Source organism: Equus caballus, chromosome 15 (assembly GCF_041296265.1).
Source record: "Equus caballus isolate H_3958 breed thoroughbred chromosome 15, TB-T2T, whole genome shotgun sequence".
Classification (NCBI taxonomy): Eukaryota; Metazoa; Chordata; class Mammalia; order Perissodactyla; family Equidae; genus Equus; species Equus caballus.
The window spans coordinates 29,508,592-29,530,704 of NC_091698.1; the positions used below are offsets into that span (position 1 = coordinate 29,508,592).

A 22,113-nucleotide genomic window follows, 5' to 3' on the forward strand; every position below is an offset into this window, starting at 1 on the left:
GAAATGAGGGAAAACAGTGACTCATGATTTTGAAGGAAGAAATGGTTCCTAATCTGTATTCCTTTCCGAATGGTGCTGTAACTAATTGCCAAAAACTTGGTGGCTTAATACAAGGCAGATTTATTACCTTACATTTCTAGAGGTCAGAAATCTGAAATGGGTCTCACTGATCCATCAAAAATCAAGTTGTCGGGAGGGCTACGTTCCTTCTGGAGGCTCAGGGGAGGATCCGGTCCCTTGCCTTTTCTAGCTGCCGGAGGCTGCCTCACTACTTGGCTCTTGGCTGCTTGCTGCATCTTCAAAGCCAGCAATGGCCGCTTGAGTCTTTCTGTACTGCGTCACCCTGGCTGCTTCCTGGGCCTGTCTCTGTCTTCCTCTCCTCCTCCCTCTCACTTAGAAGGGCCCTTGTGATTACATTGGGCCCAGCTGGGCAATCCGGGATACCCTCCCCATGTCAAGATCCTTAACTAAATCACGTCTGCAAGATCCCTTTTGCCAGGTGGGGTAATATACTCTGAGGTTCCCGGGATGAGGACCTGGACATCGTTGGGGGGCCATTATTCTGGCTAGCACACAGTACGTTTCAGGATTTTTGATGGCAGTGGAATTTAAAAAATTAGAAATACAAGAGACATGTGAAACTGTTTTTGCGTGAAGGCAAGAAGAAAATAGTTTGGAATATGATCCAAACTAGAGATTAAAATAGAGAGAGAAGTAAGCCGAGTGCTCCATTTCCGTGGGGTCAGGGGTGTGAAGACAGATGCCACCGTGAGCAATGAGGCCTGTGAGGGACTGGCTGAAAAGCAAACTTGGAGGGAAGGTGGAGGAGGGGCCTTCCTAGGGGAGGATGGTGCCGTGGAGCATCATGGTGCAGGGTGAGGGTTCTGAAGGGCATGTGGCGGCTTTAGGAGCCACTGAGGGAGGACCAGGTTAACCCCTGCATTTACTCAGTCACCGGCCTGTGTTTTCGTTCCCCCGTGCTCCCTCTCACGTGGGTTGGGGTGCTGCTGGGTCCCTCACACATCTCTGCCTGTCTCACAGGTATGCCGGGGTCCTCCTGGACGAGGATGTCTTCCACGGGAAGGAGCTGGTGGACAGTCGCCCGCTGCAGGCGCTGGTGGCGGGGCTGAAGGCCTATAGTACCTGGGAGAACATCAGATGCCTGCAGGACTGCCGTGAGTGCACCGGAGGCATGGTGAGCCCCCCGCGGCCCCAAGGGGTGCCAGACCCGCAGGGTCCCTGTGTCATAGCTCGCGTTGGGGGAGCACCATGTGCCAGTGCGTGGAGCACCGGCTTTGGAGCCAGGCGGAAACCCCGACGGCCCCCATGACCCTGGGTGCATTATTTAGTCTTGTCCTGTATGCATGTCCACCTCGTATGATGCTATGAGGACTGATGCAGACTGTTTGTAAAATGCTCGGCCCACAGCGCCTGGCCGGAGGCCCGCAGTAACTATCAGTAACTGTCAGTAACTGTCACCATCTATTGTGCGGTTGTTGACAGTATGGGAAGGGCCAATGAGGGTCAGATGATCAAAGCTCTGCTCTAGCGTTTGAATCCCTGGGGGAGAATGCAGGAAATGATTCCAGGGGCTTCTAGCCTGGGAAGGAGCAGACAGAGACGTGCCAAGCATTTAGGGACTGCTTAGTGTGTCCACAGCCCCAGGCCTCAGACACGACTATGTGGTGAGGGCAGGAGGTGTGAAAAACCCCAGTGTGACCCTGGAGGGTTGAGGGAGGCTCTGAGAACAGCAGGCTTCTGTGCCCTTTTCCCCACAGCCCTCAGAGTGCAGGGGCCTCAGGGGCAGAAGGCAGGATGCAGGCAGCCTCAGGCCCTTGTGGGGGCCCAGAGCTGGCGAGGAGGGTATCCAGGTGGGGTCTCTGAGGGCAGGACAGGTGCGGTATTGGGTCATGGACCTGTGACTTGGTGGCCTGGCAGGACTACCGGCATTAGTTGCGGTGGCAACTAGGGTTCAGCCCCAGGTGGCAACCCTATGTCAGCAGCCCCCAGGGCCTGCCCGCCTCCTCAGCATGCGGGCCGGATGCAGGCACTGCAGGAGGAGTCTGGGAGGAGGAAGCCCTGTTGGGCCTTTAGCCTGAGTTTAATCCTAAACTTGGCTGAATATTTGCCTAATAACAGCAGCTCCGAACCTGAAGGGAAGGATGAAGAGTTTTAGTCTCAGTGAGAAGTGGTCAAGAGCAAGTCAAGGGCAGCTGTAGAAAAGAAAAGGGAAAGGATGAGTTTCTGGAGAACCTGACAACCTGCCTGTCTGCATCAGAGCCAGGGCCCATGGAGGGGCGAGGATGGGGCCTTCACCACAGACAGAACCCGAGGGTTTCTCCCACAGGAACTGTGAGGATGGGAATGTGAGCCTCCAGTCTTCTCTCATGTGAAAGCCAGCGTGATGGTTTCTCGTTAGGTGCCCGTGATGAAGGGGGCCTTGGTTAGTCAGGTGTGCTCTCTGGGTCCATGATGGTGGGTGTGGTGGTGGACACACTCGCTTTGCTCCTGGGTGGATGTTGTGTGGGGGTCCACATGGAAAAGAAGGAGAACAGAGAATAAAGGGACAGCTCACCCTGAGGCACAGCTGGTCCAGGAGCCAAGGTCTTCCAAGGTAGGCAGGAGCAATGACTTGCTGTGACCTTCTTTAGTGACCTGACAAGTTGGGAGACCCCTGGCAGGTGGCTGCTGTCCACCTGCAGCTCCAGGAATGTGGCTGCCTCTTCAGACAGGAGTTTGCTGGCAGCAGCTAGGGACAGAACTCAGGGATTCGGGTTAGAGCAAGAAGGTTTAGGTCAGCAGGTGGCAGGTAAGACTTGAAGTGACCCCTCAGGCAGGGACTGTCCACACAACGGGAGGCCTGGGGCACTGCTGGGGGACTGAGCCGATGCAGATATTGTAGCCTGTGACAGATGACTTAACCCGAGGGCCTGCTCAAAACCCTCTGTGGTCTAGTCTTCCTTCCTTGGCTCCTTTCCTTTGAAGCATTTCATGGGCTTTCATGCCCAGTGGTCTCCTGTCCCCCGGCCTCATTCCCTCCCTACACAGAGGCCCTCCTGCACTCCTCTTGGCCTTCGTGACCTGCTGTCCCCAGACCTGGCCCCAGTGCACCATTCTGGGAGGCCATATTTTCCCTCGGTCAGTCCTGAGCCCTGGCAGGGATGCCCTGAACCATCAGCCCTCACTCTGCTGTCTGCGACCCTGGCCAGTTGTGCTCTTCTTTGTTGCCCAGCACCACCCAGCAGTGTAGAAATGACCCCTCCACCACAGTGTTATAGACAAGACACGACGCTGGAGGGCAGCTCTTCCAGGGTGAGCGGCCAGCCCTGCCATGCCACAGGGCCCCCTGCTCACACAGCTTTGCTTCCCAGGAGCTCCCAGCAACCTGGGTGCAGAAGACCCTGATTCCCATTTTTGTTTCTTCCCTTCTCCTCTCCACCCCCGTATCCACTCAACACCTAGCACAAGGCTATTTGTAGAGACATAATATCTGTCGAGAGAAAAGCACGAGCATCTTCTAATTGTTTTCAGTTCAGATTTCCATCCACTGCATCTTCTTCAGGCAGGAGGCCTCCAGGAGCGGAGAGTCTGGACTTGGGTCTGGGGTTTGCTCAGATGATGCTGAAAACCACCTCTTTCATGGCCTGTAGATCTTAAGTAGGTCTCGCTTCTAAAAAATTTATTTTGACACACATTTACTGTCTTTGAGCCAGCAACCCTGGGTGTGACCTTGGGCAAGTTATTTCCCTCTCTATGCCTCAGTTTTCCCATGTTAAAAATGAGGATAACAGGCCCTCCTTGGTCGAGGTTGTGAGGGTTAAATTATATGAGACGATGAGCATGAAATGCCTCACACGTGAATCTGGGAAGTGGCGGTTGACATCTCTATGATGTGTCTAGCCTGGGGATTTGGAGGAAAAAAGCCTACACGGTCTGTTTTGCTTGCCATCGTTCGAAGTGGATGCCGAGCCCAGCATGATGTGGCAGGCCCTGGGCAGCAGCCAGGCCTGGGAGGACTCAGCGAGGTCTGGGCGTAGGGGTGGGGGTTCCCTGAGCAGTTCATTTTAGCAACTTAAAAGGCAACCAAGAGCCTTCCACATGGGTGGCGGAGGACCTGCTGGGTAGGGGACACCTGCACACGGGGGAAGGTGTGGGCGTATGTGGCGCTTCTAGGAACCTCAGGACGGGCATGGGCTGGGTCCAAGTGAGGGTGCAGGGGAGGAAAGGAGTGAAGAAAGAGGCCAGAATTAGACCTGGAGAAGGGACTAACCCAACCACACGGCTGGTGGAGGCCAGCACTCAGGTGGCACTTCCGTCCCCAGAACCACGGGCTGCAGATGACTGAGTTCATAGAGACAGAGCCTTTGACACGGTGCCTGGCACGTAGTAGACTTCACGATGTTAGCGATTCTCATTTATTGCCATTTTACAAATGAGTAAACTGAGGTCAGACCATGAAGGCAGAGAGGGCAGGGACCGAGTCCTTGACCACTACCGCCCTATTCTCACTATAGCGTTGAGTATCAGTAAGCACCTGCTGACTGACAGACGGTTCAACAGATGGCCTGATGGACAGTGGATTGATGGACAGATGGAATGGTGGACAGACATCCATGATGGACAGATGGGACTGACTCAGTGCTTGCCCTGTGTACCATTTTTCTTTCTTACTCTTAGAAGTTGAGATTAATCCACAAAACTTGGCCCCCTTGATCTTTTCTTTCTTTATTATTATTTTTTCACCCTGAACACTTTTTTTAACATCTGACTTTATCCTTACTTTTGGAAGAGAAGGAATACTGATATTGCCTATAGGCTGCTTGTATTCAGAACGACAGTGACATTTATTAAGTCCAAAACCTGCCCAGGCCCATCTTGGTGGCTCATTTGTTGTATAGTTTAGAAGACAGGGACTTAAGAAGAGGGCAAGGTTGGGAAATCATTGTACAACTTATCAAGATAGGAGTATATCTGGCACCTCATTTTTGCCTCTTCTCTCAACCTACGGCCCCGTGAAATCCTGTTTCTCTCGACCGCTAACTTTAATGTTTGTTGCTGTTGCCTAACGTGAGCACCAGCTGTGGAGGGCAGCTTCTTTGCTGAGTAAAGCATATTTGGAATCACATTTATTATATTATTTTTACCAATTTCAAAAATAGTGCATATCCATTGTAGAAATGTTTGAAAATACAGAAAAGGAAGAAGTACATATATCCCCCAAATTTTACTTCCCAGAGATGTTTGTTATCATGAACACTATATCCTTTCTCTGTATTGTGTGTGCAAGTGTTTAAAATCTTACAACCTCTCCTTTTCACCTAAGAGTTGACATGCATACTCCTTCATATCACTCCTTTGCAACAAAGTTTTGATGGCTGGTACCCGTTATCGTGTAGACATACCATAGTTTATTCAACCAATCCTTTAGTTTATGTCAAGTTTTTTCATTATTATAAATGACACTATAGAAAACATTCTGGTACCTAACTTTTTCCTTTTTTGCAGACCTGTGATTGTTTCCTTGGGATCAAGTATTCAAATGATAATTGTGTTGTCAATAAAGGTTATACCAATTCCCACCCCCACCAGCAGCTGAACACAGAACCTTAATAGTTGCTGGACCAGTGGCTTTCAAATTCTTTAGACCAGTGATCCAAAGTAAAAGGTACACTTTTCTTTACTACCCTGTATTTGCAAAAATATATATATGAAATCAAAAAAATAAATTTCACGAAACGGTACTTGCCTCATTATTGTGATGTGCTCTAGTATTTTCTTTCTAGTTTATGTCATTTTAAGAAAAGCTAGTCATGATGCATTAAATTGATTTCACGACCTGCTAGCGTGTCACAGCCTGTCATTTTCAAAACAGCCCAGACTCACTGATCAAACAGAGACGGTCTCGCTCCATACAGTTGAGAGCTGCACGTCAGCAGAGTGTGTTGACGGCAATAGCAAGAGGCTGGGGTTTCAGGGGAATATATTTTCTGGCTCAGACTGTGGGGTAGCTTCCGCTGAGACCAGAATCTCGGATAATTCAGTTTTCACTGGAATGCTATTAATTTGGCCCTTTGGGACTTAAGATTATGTATTTGAAAATGGAAAAGAGATAAAGGCCTTTAAATGTCTCCTGAGCATTGATACTTAGAAAAAGTGATCCGTTCTCCCTTTCTGCTTAGCTTCTTTTGCACAGCGGCCTTCAGCGTTTGGTCTAGGCAAGAGTTTACAATCCCAGAAGGGCTGCTCTTCAACTGTTCTGTAGAAACCCTGGATTCTGAGATTCTGTCTCTCCACAAATTAATGTTCCATAGCTTTTGGTGGTCGATGTTAATAACATTATCGGTCTGTATCGGGAAATCATGAGAAAGTCTTCGGTTGGCTGTTTCTACAAGAGCCTTGGCGACTATTGCTTTCTTTGGGTGAAAGGCTGAATGTTGTTTAAAGAACATTTGTAGCAGTGAAGTAGATATATACAGAGTGTGAATAGAAGTGAAACTTTGTAATTAAATCATATTTTTGTCTATTAACTCCTTTGTTTCCAAGCTCAAATTTTTTCTAGCTATCTCTACCTTTTGAGCACGGTCTGTTACGTTTTGTGCATAAAGCCTGGGATATGTGAGATTTCATACAAAAAGGAAATTTTTTCAAAATCAGATCATCAAATGAACAATACGGATTGGAAGTTTTATAACTCATGTTCGTGCAAGCACTCCATTGGCTTAATGACTGCTGATTGAGTTATTAAGTATTTCTAACTTCTTTCTATGTGTGGAGTAGTGTCCTAGGGGCACATTCCCTGTCCCAAGGGCCAGGTAATGGGAGGGGCCACCACTGTACACTGTGGATAGAACTGGGAGGCCCTAAAAGTTCAGTTAAATGAGCACTAGGGGACTTCAGCTTCTGACCACATTGAAGGAACGTGCAGCCCATATGCCTTCCTACTGAAGCAAACAAAAAATGGACAACATGTATGAAGTAAACGGTTTGCCAGACCCTGGACCTCAAGCAACGAGGGCAGCAATCTCTGAGAGAGAGGAAATAGATCAGATGGACCCTACACTTGCCCCTAGTTTACTGCCTTGAGAGAGTTTGCTCCAAGCCCTGCCTCAGGGGGGAAACCGAGGCAGAGCCCCAGGGCAGCGAACTCCCTGATTTGAAGACATGGGTCTGAGAGTCCAGGGAGAACAAGGAACCTAGAATTCACGGGATAGAGGGCCAGCCAGAGAGAACCGGCCAGAGAGAACTCAGGGATCTGCAGCGGGGCCCTCCGGATATCCAGCTGAGTATTGACTGTTGCATGTGTGTGAGGGAACGACTTGAGGCTGAGGAAAGAATCACCCGAAAGGATTAGAGGGAACAGCCTCTGGTGCTCACAGGGGACTGAGAACAGCGCCTTTTCCCACAGCCTGTCTGAAAACCCCAAGACTCACAGCCTGAGGGAAAAAATGTTATGTGTAAGAGAACAAAGATAAGGATGACAGCCAATTTCTCATTGGGAAACAAAAATGCAAGCAAGGGGACCATGGAGCAACATTATAAAAAGTACTAGAAGAAAAAACATCAAGCTAAAATTCTATACTCAGCAAAATTGTGTTTCAAAACAAAGGTATAATAAAGACGTGTTCAGACTTGAAAAAGTTGGACGGATTCATTACCAATAGACCTTTACTGAAGGAAATTTACTAAAGGAAATTTTTCACACAGAGGGAAAATGATACCAGTTAAAAAATGTGGATCTAGGGGCTGGCCCCGTGGCCGAGTGGTTAAGTTCGCACGCTCCGCTGCAGGCGGCCCAGTGTTTCGTTGGTTTGAATCCTGGGCGCGGACATGGCACTGCTCATCAAACCACGCTGAGGCAGCATCCCACATGCCACAACTAGAAGGACCCACAACGAAGAATATACAACTATGTACCGGGGGGCTTTGGGGAGAAAAAGGAAAAATAAAATCTTAAAAAAAAAAAAAAAATTAAAAAAAAAAATGTGGATCTACACAACAGAATGAAAAGCACCAAAAATAGTAACTATATGGGTCAATACGTAAGATTTTTTTTCTTCGTATTTAAATCTCTTTAAAAGATAATGGACTGCTTAAACATAAATAATAACAGTGGAGGGTGAGGTTTATAACATATATGAAATAAATGTAATATATCAATATTATAAAGGCCAGAAGAGGAGAAAGCTTCTTATATCATATGTGAAGTGGTACAGCCTGACAGGAGACCGTGCTAAAGTTGCAGGTTTACGCTATAAACCCTAAAGCTGCCACTAAAATAAGAAGAGTTATAGCTAATAAGCCAACATGAGAGTTAGAATGGAATTATAATAATACTAAGTTAATCCAAAGGAGTTGGGGGGGGTGGGGGGGAAGAGGAAATAAGGAAGAATGAAGAGATTGTTCAAATAGAAAACAGAGAGCCAGGTGGTGGATTTGAACCTAACCATATTAATAAACACTTTAAATGCAAATACCTGAATTCAAAGGCAGAGACTGAGAGATGGGATAGAAAAGGTTGAATAGCCCAACTATATGCCCACAAGGAGCACGCTTCAAATATAAAGACGCTAATGGGTTAAAAGGATGCAGAAAGGTATTCCATGCTAACACTCATCAGAAGAGAGCAAGGGTGACTGTTAATATCAGACAAAGTACACCTCAGACCAAAGAATCCTGCCAGGGATAAATAAGGTCACTTCATAATGACAGAGGGGCCAGTTCATCAAGAGCGTAAACTAGTCCTCAATCCAATCGCAACCCTAGGAGGTAGCTTCTTTGATTATCCCCACTTGGCGGAGGGGGAAACTGAGGCTCAGGGTGGTTGGACTTGCCCGAGCTCCCACGGTTTGCCAGGGGGTTCAAAGCCCTCTTTGTCTGACCCCAGAGCCCATGTTGCTGTGGCAAAGCTGGGCCCAGAGGAGGAGGGTGGGAAATCCCACTGGGGTGTCTGGGGAGGCTCCCCAAGGGGGTGGGGCTCCACATTGCTGTGTGGAATGAGCTGACATCACTGGGTGAATCACAGCCTGCATTTGCACACAGGTCCTACTGCAGCTTAACAAGCCTCTTAGTGTTTGGAGGTCCACGCTTCCCAAAGAGGAGGTGGTGAACTCCAGGGGCCTTTGTGCCTCTGGTGCTCCAGCCTGCCATTCCAACTGAGTCTCCACGCTGATGAAGGGGCAGCCTTTTCCCCCATCAGATGCAGCAAATGCAGGAGCCCAGGACCCAGGCGCTGGAATCTCTTTGCTTTTTATTTGTTTTTGTTAACAGTCACTAAGCACTTCCTCTACGTGTGGACACCTTTATAAATGCTTCACATGAAGAAGTACTTAGCTAATTCTCAAACGAAATGAGTACTGTTATTACACAGGAGGAAGCGGAGGCCAGAGAGATTAAATAACTTGTCCAAGTTTAAGCAGCTAAAAAGTGGCGGAGCCAAACCTCCAACCCAGAGAGTCTGTCTCCAGAGCCCACTCACCAAACCACTGTGCCGTGTGCCAACTGAGGGCGCTGGCCTCTGCCCTCACACTCCAGAAGACAGCTGGCTTCATTTCAATGGATGAGCAGAGTTTGAATTTCACCTGTCCCTTTGGAGATCTTGGGCAGGTGGCTCCTCAGTTTCCAGGTGCCCAAGGACGCATCTTGCTGAGCCGCCCAGAAGTTAGTGTTTGTTACACTGCATCTTCCCGTAATGGTGGAGGCTGGCTGGCAGGACCAGACCCTTCTTTTCCTACCTGACCCTCTGAGGTGATTCCCTGCTCTTTCCCTCTGTTGTAGAGCTGAGGGAAGGGAGGCAGGATGTGGTTCAATTACTCACCCCAAACCTCTTCGGTGAGTCAGGGAGGGGCTGGAACAGGAGTCGGGAAAGCAAAGCCTGCCTTTGGCGTGCAGCCGGCGCCGTTTCCAATGGCCAGGGCTTCGTGCCTACACATGTTCTGCATTTTGGCTTCTAATCTCAATATGTAAGTGGAGAATCCGACTGGCCTCACTTGGACAGGATGAAAACCCTTCACCTGCCCACGGGGGAATGCTGAGAGCAGGACTCATTAGTCACGTGAGTCGGGCCCCGGCTGCTTCTCTATGCTTGCCACCTTCTACTTTTAAGGATTGACGGGGTCTACCGAGTTCTTAAGACTGTTGATATTTAACTGTCCTTGCATATTGCCTCTTTTCTTCTTAATCAAGCAAACCCAGATTGAATTTCCTCCAGTCGTCTGAGGAGTGGGAAGCAGAGCCCTGACCTCACGCTTCTGCCTCATATGGGGCTGCATCGTGGAGAGGGCACTCTGAGAAGTGGGAGGGGCACCTCATCGTGGAAAGGGTGGATCTCACGGTCAGGACTCTGTGACCTTGGACCTTACCACTGGGATCCTCAGTTTCCTTAACTCTTAAAGCCTAGCACATGGTAGGCACTCAATACGTACTTGACTCTCTTTCTCTCCCCTTTTCCCGGATGTGATTACAATGAAGGATCCCAGCTCTCTCTGCTCGCTTCTCCCCTCCCTGCCCGACCTGTTCGACACATGTGGGAGCTGCCTGGTCGAGGCCTCCATGGGGTGCAGGCTTGGACCATGGAGGCGAGTCACATTCTGAGTGAATCTGACTCCAAAACATCAGGGTCTACAAAGACAGACTTGGGGCCTGGACAGGCTGCATGCTTCCTGCTTCCCCTCCCTCCCCCACTCCGGGTAGAGCTGTAACTAGCGCCCCAGCTGCTGACCTTGGCCTTGCACAGCCAAATTCTTCCCAGGGACCTTCTACAGTATCCCTTGGCCCTTGAGTGTTACCTGTACCTGGATGCCATGCCCAGGGCCTGTGCCCTCCACGTTGGCCCCTTTGATGTCCACACTGGAAGATACCACTGTGGGTTCACTGGGCCCTCAGGATCCGTCTCCACTGCAGGATTTTAGGGCCCCTCCATCAGAGCCCCTCCATGAGAGCCTTCTCCTCTCTGCCTCTGGCTGCTCCGTTTTTCCTTGGTGTGTTCCAGAGTCCCACATGGAAGAGCACAACTGGCCAAAGCAGAATAAAAAATGTCTATACAAAATTGGAGCAGGAGAAAGTCTCAGACAAGATCTACGATGGAGCATGTTGATAAGGTTATCAGCAAGCATGTGTTGACCATTCCTTTCATGTTAGACGCGCAGCTGCTGTTTGCTGTTTGGAGATGTAATCCAGCTGGGCAAGGACTGGAGGCCTTATATTTTAAAGATTGCATAAGAAAATGCTGAAACCATTACAAGTGTTTGTAAATTAAAAAAATAATAAGTGGTGTGATGCCAAGCCCCCTGGTGATTGAGAAGACTTGGTCCGTAGCCTAATCCCTCAGGGAGATTCAGCACCACCTCATTTATTTGGCATCAGCCATTTCCTGGAAGAGAGCCAAGGCCTGAAAGAAGCAAAAGAGAACTCTGGGAATCCGAAGAGATGACAAGAAGTCCAGGTGCTGAAGCCGGAGCCCTTACTCCACTCCTGAAGGAGTCTCGCCAGCCTCCACTAGGAGCCTGCTCATGTTTGTTGACTCACACATGGGCCTCGGTTTCTGGGTTGCTGCAGAGTAGTAAGGACGGAGGATCTCTGAATGCAGGCCCCTAACAGTGCTGGTGACAAAAGAAGAGCCAGAAAAACTAGTCTCAAAAATCCGAGAGCTTGGGGCCTGCCCAGTGGTGTAGTGGTTAATTTCGAGAGATCTGCTCCCATGGCCTGGGATTTGCAGGTGTGGATCCCAGGCACCGACCTAGCATGGCTCATCTAGCCACGCTGTGGCAGCATCCCACATAAAATAGAGAATGATGGGCACAGATGTTAGCTCAGGGCCAATCTTCTTCAAGCAAAAAGAGGAAGATTGGCAACAGATGTTAGCTCAGGGACAATCTTTCTCAAGCAAAAAGAGGAAGATTGGCAACACATGTTAGCTCAGGGACAATCTTCCTCAAGCAAAAAGAGGAAGATTGGCAACAGATGTTAGCTCAGGGACAATCTTCCTCACACACACACACACACAAAATCCAAGAGCTCAGTGGGCCCCTGCCCAGCCCCGAGGAAGAGTCAAAGCTCTTCTGGAATACAAAGTCCTCCAGGCAGATGGGCTGTGTGCAGGCAGGCACGCCGGTGCAAGGAGGAGTTGTTTGAGAGTCACCCCTTAGTCCTGGATCCTGCAGATGTACTACTCCCTTGAATAAAATAGATAGTATTTGTGTAAATGCTCAGTCTTTCACAGCAATCCCCTGGACATGTATCTCTCAAAACAGATAAGTAGGTCAGCCTGACTTGGATCTAACATGGCAGAGACCATTTTGCTCCCCATCCAATTTCTTAAAAAGAAACAGAGCCAAGAAAAATCCTGGCTGGTGCCTGGGCCATGTGTAGCTAGTGATGCTGGTGGAGGATTCTGAGTGTGAAGGTCATGGGTCCAGCTGGCTAGGAACGCATATGTGGGCAGGGTGGGGGCAAGCTGAGCTTCCCCATATTGCCAAGTAACTGGTCAGCAGAATGGAAGGGGTTCAGTACAGCCCATACTCAGGGTCCAAGGCCAGATCTGGCAAACCTCCTGAGAAGGAATTGGCTGGGGTCCAAGTGTTGACCCCGGTAGAAAGGCCTTCTCAGTGGTTACTATGACAACATTATCAGCTAGAGCCTTTGCTCAGCCATATCCTAATTTTTCTACGGCATCAGTGGGTCTCTGAGCAACTCCCTCCCTTTCCATTTCATTGATCAGAGACCACTTTCTCTGGATAGATTGAGGGCCTTCAAGAAAAATCCCAACATTCTGGGACTCCAGATTAAATTCTAGGCTTCTCCTCATCTCTGCTGTCACTTTCTGATCATTATGAAGACAATAACCTGTGTGGTTGTAGGGATTTAGAAAGACAGCACAATAAAAATCTCTTTATGGTGATAAATTATTTCTCAACTTTGAAAGACCTTTGCTCCAAGATTACAGAAATCAGCTCTTATTTTTCGAAAGAGCTCTCCATTCTGACTCCCTGAGATTCTCTGAGTCCCTGCTAGGGAAAGTGTCAGGGGCCTATATAGATGTGGCCACCTTTAATCCTCCAACAGTCCTACTGGATTATTATCCTTATGGCTTTCCCATAAATGAAAGAACGAAGACCAGAGGTGAGATGCTGTTTCTCCAGATCTAGTAAAAGGTGGAGACAGGGGTTCTAATTCAGATCTTCTAAATCCAAGACTCTTGTCCCTAATTTGGGACCTTGGTTTTTTTTCAGCAGGTGGGGGATGGTAACTTTGTTTCTGGCCACTTGGTTCCATGTTAATCGATGTTATACACTTAACCCTCATTTAACGTAATCTTTGATGTTTAAACAAGCCTTTGTGTTTTGCTGTTAACCTGTGGCCATTGGAAAAAATCATCTCCCAGTGAGAAAATCTACATGTCGTATTTGTGAGTATCTTATGTTAGTAGGTCTTACTTGTCAGGCAAATTAGAGTGGGAGAGTAGCAGGCAGTAAAACTGACTCTCATCTCTGATAAAGGAAAGAGGGATTACTAAAATGACCCAAGGACAATCCATTTTATTGGCAACATGCCTTTGAAGATCTCAGCCCAAACTTCTTAAGGGCATAAATAAGGTGACTATAAATTTTATATGGAATGGGTAGCATCCAGATATTTGAGAGAATAATGGAGAGAGCTGGCATCAATCCTGGGCCAATTTGCCAAAATTTGAATCTACTATATTCTCATCTTACTTTCTCTAGAAATGGCTCATAACTCTCCAGAGGGACTCTCCCCGTCACATCAAGGAAGTAAGGAGGGGGAGAAAATGGAGCCTCGCAAGTTGACTTCTGAATTTGTGATCATCTTAGTTAAGATTCTTTCGGATGCAAGTGAAAGAGATCTGTTACAAACTTGCTCAAAGGAGGATATATCTTAAGGAGAGAGAGAGAGGTGTGTTCTGGAATCCTCACGAGGACCAGGAACTGGGACGGGGTCTAGAGTTGAGGCAGCTCTGCTCTTCGTCTCTCCTTCCTTTCGCTCGGGACCCATAGTCTCAGCCTTTGCGTCTCTGGTGTCTGCCCGTTCTCCTTCCCCCTCTGCATTGGGGCTGTCCTTTAGCTACGGAGTTTACAGCGTCTCCATTCCAGCTGCACCCTGAGATGCCGTCTCCTAGATCCAGTGCTAAATCCCTGCCTGGCTCAGTTAAGGTTAGAGTCCTTTCCGACTCAGTCCTTTTTGGTTAGGGAATGAAGTCATATATCAAGAACATGCCTGCTGAAGCCCCACTCGTGCGGGTGGTGAGACAGTTCTCAGAGAGTGGTAGCTGAGCAGATACCTATTAAAGTATATATGATAGTTTTAAAAATAGTTTCTAACTAATCCTTCAGGCAGGTGTATAAAAATGAAGTTTAATTTTGTATATTGATCTTGTATCCAGCAACTTTGTTAAACTGTCATAATAATTCTAATAATGTTCATCGTTCTTTTATGTTTCCTATGAAGATAATCATATCACCTCCAAAAATGATAGCTTGTTTCTTCCTTTGCAGTTATGTACATTTATTTCTTTGTAGTATTATTGAAGTGGTGAGGACTTCCAGTGCAATGGTTAAAAGCAGTAGTTGACAACAGGCACCTGTATTTTATTCTTGACTCTGAAGGGCCTGTGGTTACTGTTGCACCATTAGGGATGTTATTTGGGGTGGTTTCCTGCAGATGTTCTTTATCATCTTAAGGCAGGTATGTTTTAGCTTTAGTTTATGAAGGACTGTTGTGTGTTTGTATGTGCGTTCTTTTTTTGTTTTAAACATCATATGGATTTAAATTTTATGGAATTACTTATGTACATTTATTTTACTGAGATAGTTGCAGCTTTTCCTCCTTTGAGTCTGTTTATGCGGTGAATTTATGTTAACAGATTTTCTAATGTTTAATAAATCTTGAGTTTGGGGATATATACAACTTAGTCATGATGTGTGTGTGTGTTTAATACACTGTTGATTCTGTCTGCTAGTACTCATTTAGGATTTTCCATCTGTTCTCATGAGTGACGTGGACCTGTGTTATTTCTTCCTAGGACTGCCCTTGTCTGATTTGATAATTTGATATCAAAGTTATAACTCTTTCATTAAATTACTTGTGGGGGGATTTTCCTTGTATTTCTGTTCTCTCGAAGAGTTTGTATAAAATCAAATTATCTATTCCTTGAATATTTTGTACAAATACCTGTAAAGGCATATAGGGCTCATAGTTTCTTTCTGGGGACATTTTAAATGATTGCTTCTCTTTCTTTGGTGGTTATAGCTATTCAGGTTTTCTATTTCTTCTTGAGTCTTTTGGTATTTATATTTTTCTAGTAACTTGTCCATTTCTTTTTGGTTTAAAAATTTATTGGCATAAGGTTCATAATGCTTTCTTATCTTTTTATTCCTGCTGTATCTGTAGTTATGTTCCCTTTGCCACTGCTAATATTGTTTCTTTTGCCTGTCCCTTTATCTCTTCATCTATTTTTGTGTTTTTTTTCAAATAATAAACTGTTGGCTCTATTGACCCTCTCCAAATTGAACATGATTTTTCCATTTCATTGGTTTTTATCTTCATTATTTCTTTCTTTCTACTTTCTTTGGGTTTATTTTCCTGCACTTCTTCTAGCACCTTAACTTCGATGTTACCTCATTAATTTTTGCCGTTTCTCCTTTTCTGTAATAAACATCTAAAGTTATAACTTTTTTGTTCTTGCTTGAGGAAGAATGTCCCTGAGCTAACATCTGTGCCAATCTTCCTCTATTTTGTATGTGGGATGCTGCCACAGCATGGCTTGCTGAACAGTAAGTAGGTCCATGCCCGGGATCCAAACCCACAAACCCAGGACTAACAAAGCAGAGTGTGCAAACTTAACTCCTATGCCACCAGGCCGGCTCCATAACTTTTCTTTTTAAATACTGCTTTGACTGATCAACCATGATTTGATATGTAAGATTTTCTATTTATCAATTCTAAATGTATTTCAATTTCCATGATGGTTTATTTGAACCATGAATTAGTTAAGTACGTTTTTTAAATTTTCTAATGTCTACTATTTAAAAATTGTAATAGCCAAACTTTGTTGAATTCTTACTATGATTCAAGCACCAGTCTTCACATTTTATGTTGATTAACTTATATCATCCTCACAACAACCCTACAAAGGAGAACTGTTATGACCCCAATATTATGTATGCGAAAAACAAAGCATTGAGAGTTTAAGCAATTTGCCCAAGATAGCACAGCTCCTGAGTTGGCAGAGCCAAGGTTTAAACGCAGGTAGTTCAGCTATGGAGTAGAACCATTGTACTGCCTTCTTTTTAGTAACTGTCTTGTTGTTATTGTCATTATAATAATTATTATATTGATTTTTCCACTTAATTCCATTGTAGTCAGAGAAAATGGCCAGTGTAGTACAGATTTTTTTTGGAATTTACTATGACCTACTTTGTGACCTAGAACACGGACAGTTTTCATGTGTTCTTCAGAGAAATGTGCTGTATGTGTATGTGTGTGTTCTTTAATTGGGTGGAGGGTTGTTTGTTTGTTTGTTTGTTTTGAGGAAGATTAGCCCTGAGCTAACTGCTGCCAACCCTCCTCTTTTTGCTGAGGAAGCCTGGCCCTGAGCTAACATCCATGCCCATCTTCCTCTGCTTTATATGTGGGATGCCTACCACAGCATGGTGTGCCAAGAGGTGCCATGTCCACACCCAGGATCCTAACTGGCAAACCCGGGCCACCGAAGCAGAACGTGTGAACTTAACTGCTCCACCACCAGGCCGGGCCTGGGTGCAGGGTTTTAAATGTGACCAGGAGATCAAGCTTATTCATGGCATTGTTCAAATATTCCCTATTCTTAGCAAAGAATATTTATTATTTGGTTTGTCTGATCTATCAATTGTTGAGTGGGCTAACATCTCCCACTGTTGATGGTAGATGTGTCAGTGTCTCCTTGTAATTCTACCAATTTTGGTTTCATTATTTTGAAGTTGTGCTCTTTGATGTCTACAGTAGAATTGTTCTATCTTCCTAGTGCATTGAGTCTTTGATCCTTCTGGAGTGACTCTCTTTTGCTCTAGTAATGCCTTAGAATGTATTTTGTCCAAAATTAATATTAGGACAAAAACTTCCATTTGGTTGGTATTTATCTGTTATATCCTTTTTCTTTAAACTTTTCTGTTTTACTATATTAAATTTATGTTTCTTATAAACAACACTGATCTGGCTTCTTTAATTCACTCTCACAAGCTCATTTTTATCTGTTTAGTCCAAATACTTTTTGCCGTTGCTGATATGTTTGAGTTCATTTCTTCCATCTTACTCTGTGCTCTCTAGTTGTTCTGTCTTATCTCTGCTTATTTGGCCTTCTTAATTGCTTTCAGATTTATTATTTTTTTCCCCTTTCCATTCTTCCTTCTTCCGGTTTTCACTCTATGTTCATTTCGCGGTCACTGTAGCAGTGGTAGCATGTACACATATCACACGAAGTCTAGAGTTAGTTATCGTCTTTCCTTTCTTCCAACAATACAAGAGCTTAGATTCCTTTCGCTAATCACCAGCTCCCACCTTTTAGCGTATCGTTGTCTGTTACTCCAGGACTGCGTCCTTTAGTCCTACAAATTAACCATCATATTTATTTTTATGTGGAATCAGGGTTCCTTTAGAACTGCCACCTTTTACCAATTTCTTTGCCCATAACTCTTTCTTGCATCCTTTAAGTCGTTTTCCTTGTTCCTAGAGTCCCGTCCTCGGGCTTCCATTAGTGTGGGTCTATGGTGGTAGACCTCATTTTCATGTGTCTGGATATGTCTTGATCTCATGTTCAATCTTGAAAGATTGGATACCATTAAGTGTAGAGTTCATGGTCGACAGTTATTTTCTCTTGGCTCTTTGAAGTTTTTACTATTGTTCTGGATTCCCTTGTTGCTGAGGCATCAGCTGTCTGTCTAATTCTAATTTTTCACGGCAATCTATTTTTTCTCTCTGCTTCTTTTAAGATATTTTATTTTTTTGATGATCTGTGGTTTCACTAAAATATATCTAAGTATGAATTTATTTATTTATTTATTTAAGATTGGCCCTGAGCTAACATCTGTTGCAAATCATTCTTTTTTTTCTCTCCCCAAAGCCCCAGTACATAGCTGTATATCCTAGTTGTAGGTCAATCTAGTTCTTCCAAATAGGGTGCTGCCACAGCATGGCCTGATAAGCAGTGTGTAGGTCCAGGCCCAGCATCCAAACTGGTGAACCCCGGGCTGTGGAAGTGGGGGCTGCGAACTAACCATGTGGCCACCGTGCCGGCCCCTAAGTTTGTTTTTTATCTTTCCTATTTGGGGTCATTTGGGTTTGCTGAAGGTGTGGATTTGCGTCACTTCTGGGAAATTTTAGGCCAATGTCATTTTGAACGCCGTCTCTCCGTGTTCTTTGCATGATCTCCTTCCGGGGGTATTAGGCTGGGAGCTGCATCTGCTGCCTCTGCAGGTTCCAGTCTGCTGATTGTGATCTGTTCTCCTGATTGTCCCTTATCTCCCCTGGTGTTTTGTGATTTTTTTTTTCCTTGAGTCCATGACTTTTGGAACTTTATCTTGGTAGTTCTTTCAGGCCAGAGAGGACGTGTATTTACCTCTGCTGGGAGCCTGGAGACTGCAGCCCACTGTAGACCGGCCCCTCCGCGTGGCTTTGAGGGCCTCGTGGGAAGCATGCATTCTGGCCCCAGATGCAGGCTATGGCCGAAAATTCTAAGGAGAGATGTTTTTTCCCTTCCACCCACCCCAGAGCTGAAACTAGCAAATTTCCTCATTCTCTTTTTGAGGGAGAGGTGGTGTTCTCTTAGCCCACCCATGGTAGGCCTTGTTTGCCAGATGCCTGTGTTTGCATCTTTATGTGACCTCTTACCTGGCCTCAACACTTTCTACCCTTTTGGAGTCATGCTCCCTCACTGTGTTCAGCCTAGAGTATTTTTATCAGCTTAATATGCATTCAAAGTGATTTTTAAAAAATATTTTATTAAGCATATTTTTGATGGTTTCTACTGGAGAGTTAGTTTTTTTAAAGACTATCTAGTCTGCCATATTGCCAATGACAGATGTCCCAAGCAAATCTGCCTTCTCCCGCTCCTTGCAACTGTTTTTGTCCCTGGGACTCAGTCCAAAGGACCCTCCATTTTTTTTTCTTTTTTTTTTTGTGAGGAAGATTGGCCCTGAGCTAATGTATGTTGCCAATTTCCTTCTTTTTGCTTGAGGAAGATTGCTCCTGAGCTAACGTCTGTGCCAATCTTCCTCTATTTTATGTGGGATGCCGCCACAGCATGGCTTGACCAGTGGTGCTAGGTCCGTGTCTAGGATCCAAACCTGCAAACCCTGGGCCGCTGAAGTGGAGTGCGTGAACTTAACCACTACACCACCATGCTGGCTCCGCAAAGGACCCTTCTTGGTCCTCGCCTGCCTGAGCTGCCAGCAGCATTTGTCATGGTAGACCTCTCCCTCCTGGGCACACCCTCTCTCAGCTTTCAGGGCACCCTACTCTCTGGCTTGCTTTCGGCTTCTTTCTCTTCTTAGTCTCCCCCACCAGTTTTCCTCTACCTCACCTTCAAATGTTGGCATTTTCTAGAATGTGAGCCTGGGTCCTCACCACACTTTTGATAATTCTGTCCCTTCTGGAGGCTTTAAATACTACTTAGATGGTGAGGACTCTCTAATTTATATCTCTATCCCAGATATCTTTCACATCTCCAGAGTCTTGCATCTAACTTTCATTGGAACCAGTCCTCTTGGTTGTCTCACTGATTCTCACATCCAGCATTTACAGATGAATGTTTGATCTTTCCTCACGAATATACTCCTCCGCCATGATCCTCCAACTCAGTGACCACCACACCGTACACCACTGCTCATGAGGCCCAGCCTTTCTCTTTCTCATGTGCACACCCAACCCTCTCCAGCTCTTCTCCTTCTGTCTCAATGCCACCCACGTCTCCCATCTTCACACCAAAACTAGTCCAACTCCTTCTCTCTTGCCTCCAATAGGCTGTGCTCACTCAGCAGCTGGAGCCGTCTTTTACAATCACAAGTCATTTTATTCCAAAGCTTAAAATTATTTTATGACTTTACGTTACAACTAAACTAAACATAAAATGAATCCCCGAGATGGCTTCTTAGGCTCTAAGTCAGCTTGACTCCTGTCTGCCTCTCCAGTCTTACCTGTGGGCCACTCTGTGCCCCACTCTCTACCTCCAGCCCAACCTTGTTTTTAGTCCCGGAAATTCTGTGCTCCTTCATGGCCTTGGGGTGTTTGCACACGCTGTTCTCTCACCAGAAGCAAGTTTTCTCTCATTCCTGGCTTGGCTGACATCTCTTCTTTAAGGTTCCAAGTTGAACAAGCCCTCTGAAAACTTTCTGTGACAGCTAGGTTTGAAGAGGTCTTTCTTGTTATTTTTTTCTCATGGAACCCAGATCTTTTCTTTTCTGGCACTTACCAGAAACTTTTTAAATTATCTGACCAATGCTTTTCTGTCACCTGAGGACAGGACCGTGTTTATGGTTTGCAGTGTGTAGCATGGTGCTTGTGACACGAGACCCTCAGTATACATTTCGTGGTGGGACCCACAAATGAATTCCCTCCCATGCACTCTCCCCAGTTCATAAGCCCTGAGGGTGCAGTCTTACCTCAAAGTGTACAGGGCAGGGCCAGACAATTCGCCGTCGCCTCCATCAGAACATCCATCATCTGCTGGGCCCTAAACTCTGGCTGCCAGAAGACCCCACTGAGATCACAGCGGTCACAGGAAAGGGTACAGTGAATTTTGCACACATCAGCTGCCCACACATAGGGGTTTTCCCCCATTCGGGGCGTTGGTATACAGCTATGGGTGTAAAATTAATACAGCTCTCCTGGTCGGTGGGTCGGTATCTATATTTTCAATTGACCCTCCCCCTCCCCTAACAAATAAGATTGATTTTTGTCTGTTTCTTCTTCTTTCACATTAGTGAAATTTACCCTCAATGTATCCAAAAGGGGGGAAGAAAGCCTGTTTCTAATTTGTTCCGATACATTTATTAAATGTAATCATACAGTAAAAAAAATTCAGAGATGTTAAAAACAGCAGGAAAATATTAAACTTTCAGTGTACAACATTTGATTCATAAAATATGTTTTGTGAGGCTCTCCCTGAAACGGGACACAACCTTAATGACATTCACAATTACTTGCTAAGAGGCTGGATGTAACCCAGAAGGCAGAGATAGAGTAACACATCTTCTCAATGTGCTCTTTCTTCGCGGAGGCCAGATTCTGGGCTGCGTCCCCCGTGAGGATCCTGCTGGCTTTGGGAACGTGGAGTTTAGAGTTCCCTCTGTCTATTCCACATTTCTTTTTTTTTATTAAGAGTGAAGTAAGCTAATGGAAAATATTATTCACTTTTGGGGGATGAAACCTGTTTCTTCCCTCATTCCCCTCTTTTTTCTCATCTCTCCCCACTACCCCAACCAGAAACGTGTAAGCAGATGCCCCCACTTAGGAATCCAATGTGGAAAGAGGAAAACTTATGGGAACTACCATTTCATTTTTTAATGAAAACCCAAAGTGCTATTGAGTGCCTTGAGATGATGGCTTAGAGAAAGATTTCTTTGGACTCCAAAGAGTTTACTCATTGGAGAAGCAATTCACGTTGATTTACCTCTGGTCATGAGCAAGCAAGATTCAAGATAACACTTCACACACACACACACACACACACACGTGTGTGTGCATGACTTGGGCTCCCGTAAGAAAGTACCTCAGACCAAGTGACTTAAACAAGAGCTATTTATTTTCTCACAATTCTGGAGGCTGAAGATCCCAGATCAAGGTGTCGGCAGGGCTGGTTTCTTCTGAGTCCTCGCTCCTTGGCTTGTGGACGATTGTCTCCTCCTCCCTGTGTCTTCACGCTGTCTTCCCTCTCTGTGTGTCTGTGTCCTAGTGTCCTCTTCTTAGAAGGACACAGGAAATGCTAGGAAGAAGAACAAACTGAGGGAAGGAGGTGGGGAGTGAGGGTGGTGGGTGGGGCAGCTGCTGTAGACAGAAGGCCCAGAGATGGCCTTCCTGCAATGGGAACTTTGACCAGAGACGGAATGAGATGAGGCAGAGAACCCCATG

The 22,113-nt window shown here is 45.9% G+C and overlaps 1 protein-coding gene across 15 annotated transcripts in view; it reads left to right on the forward strand.

Moving 5' to 3' along the window:
- The window catches only part of ACOXL (acyl-CoA oxidase like), a 360,428-nt gene that overhangs the window by 188,418 nt on the left and 149,897 nt on the right, over positions 1-22,113 (forward strand). For all 15 annotated transcript variants that reach the window (XR_011425932.1, XR_011425936.1, XR_011425935.1 and 12 more), the window contains one exon: positions 1,042-1,195. Coding sequence is in view for 10 of the 15 variants with exons in the window: in XM_070235145.1 (XP_070091246.1) it covers positions 1,042-1,195 (154 nt within the window). In the remaining 5 variants the exon portion in view is untranslated. The remainder of the gene's footprint in view (positions 1-1,041; positions 1,196-22,113) is intronic.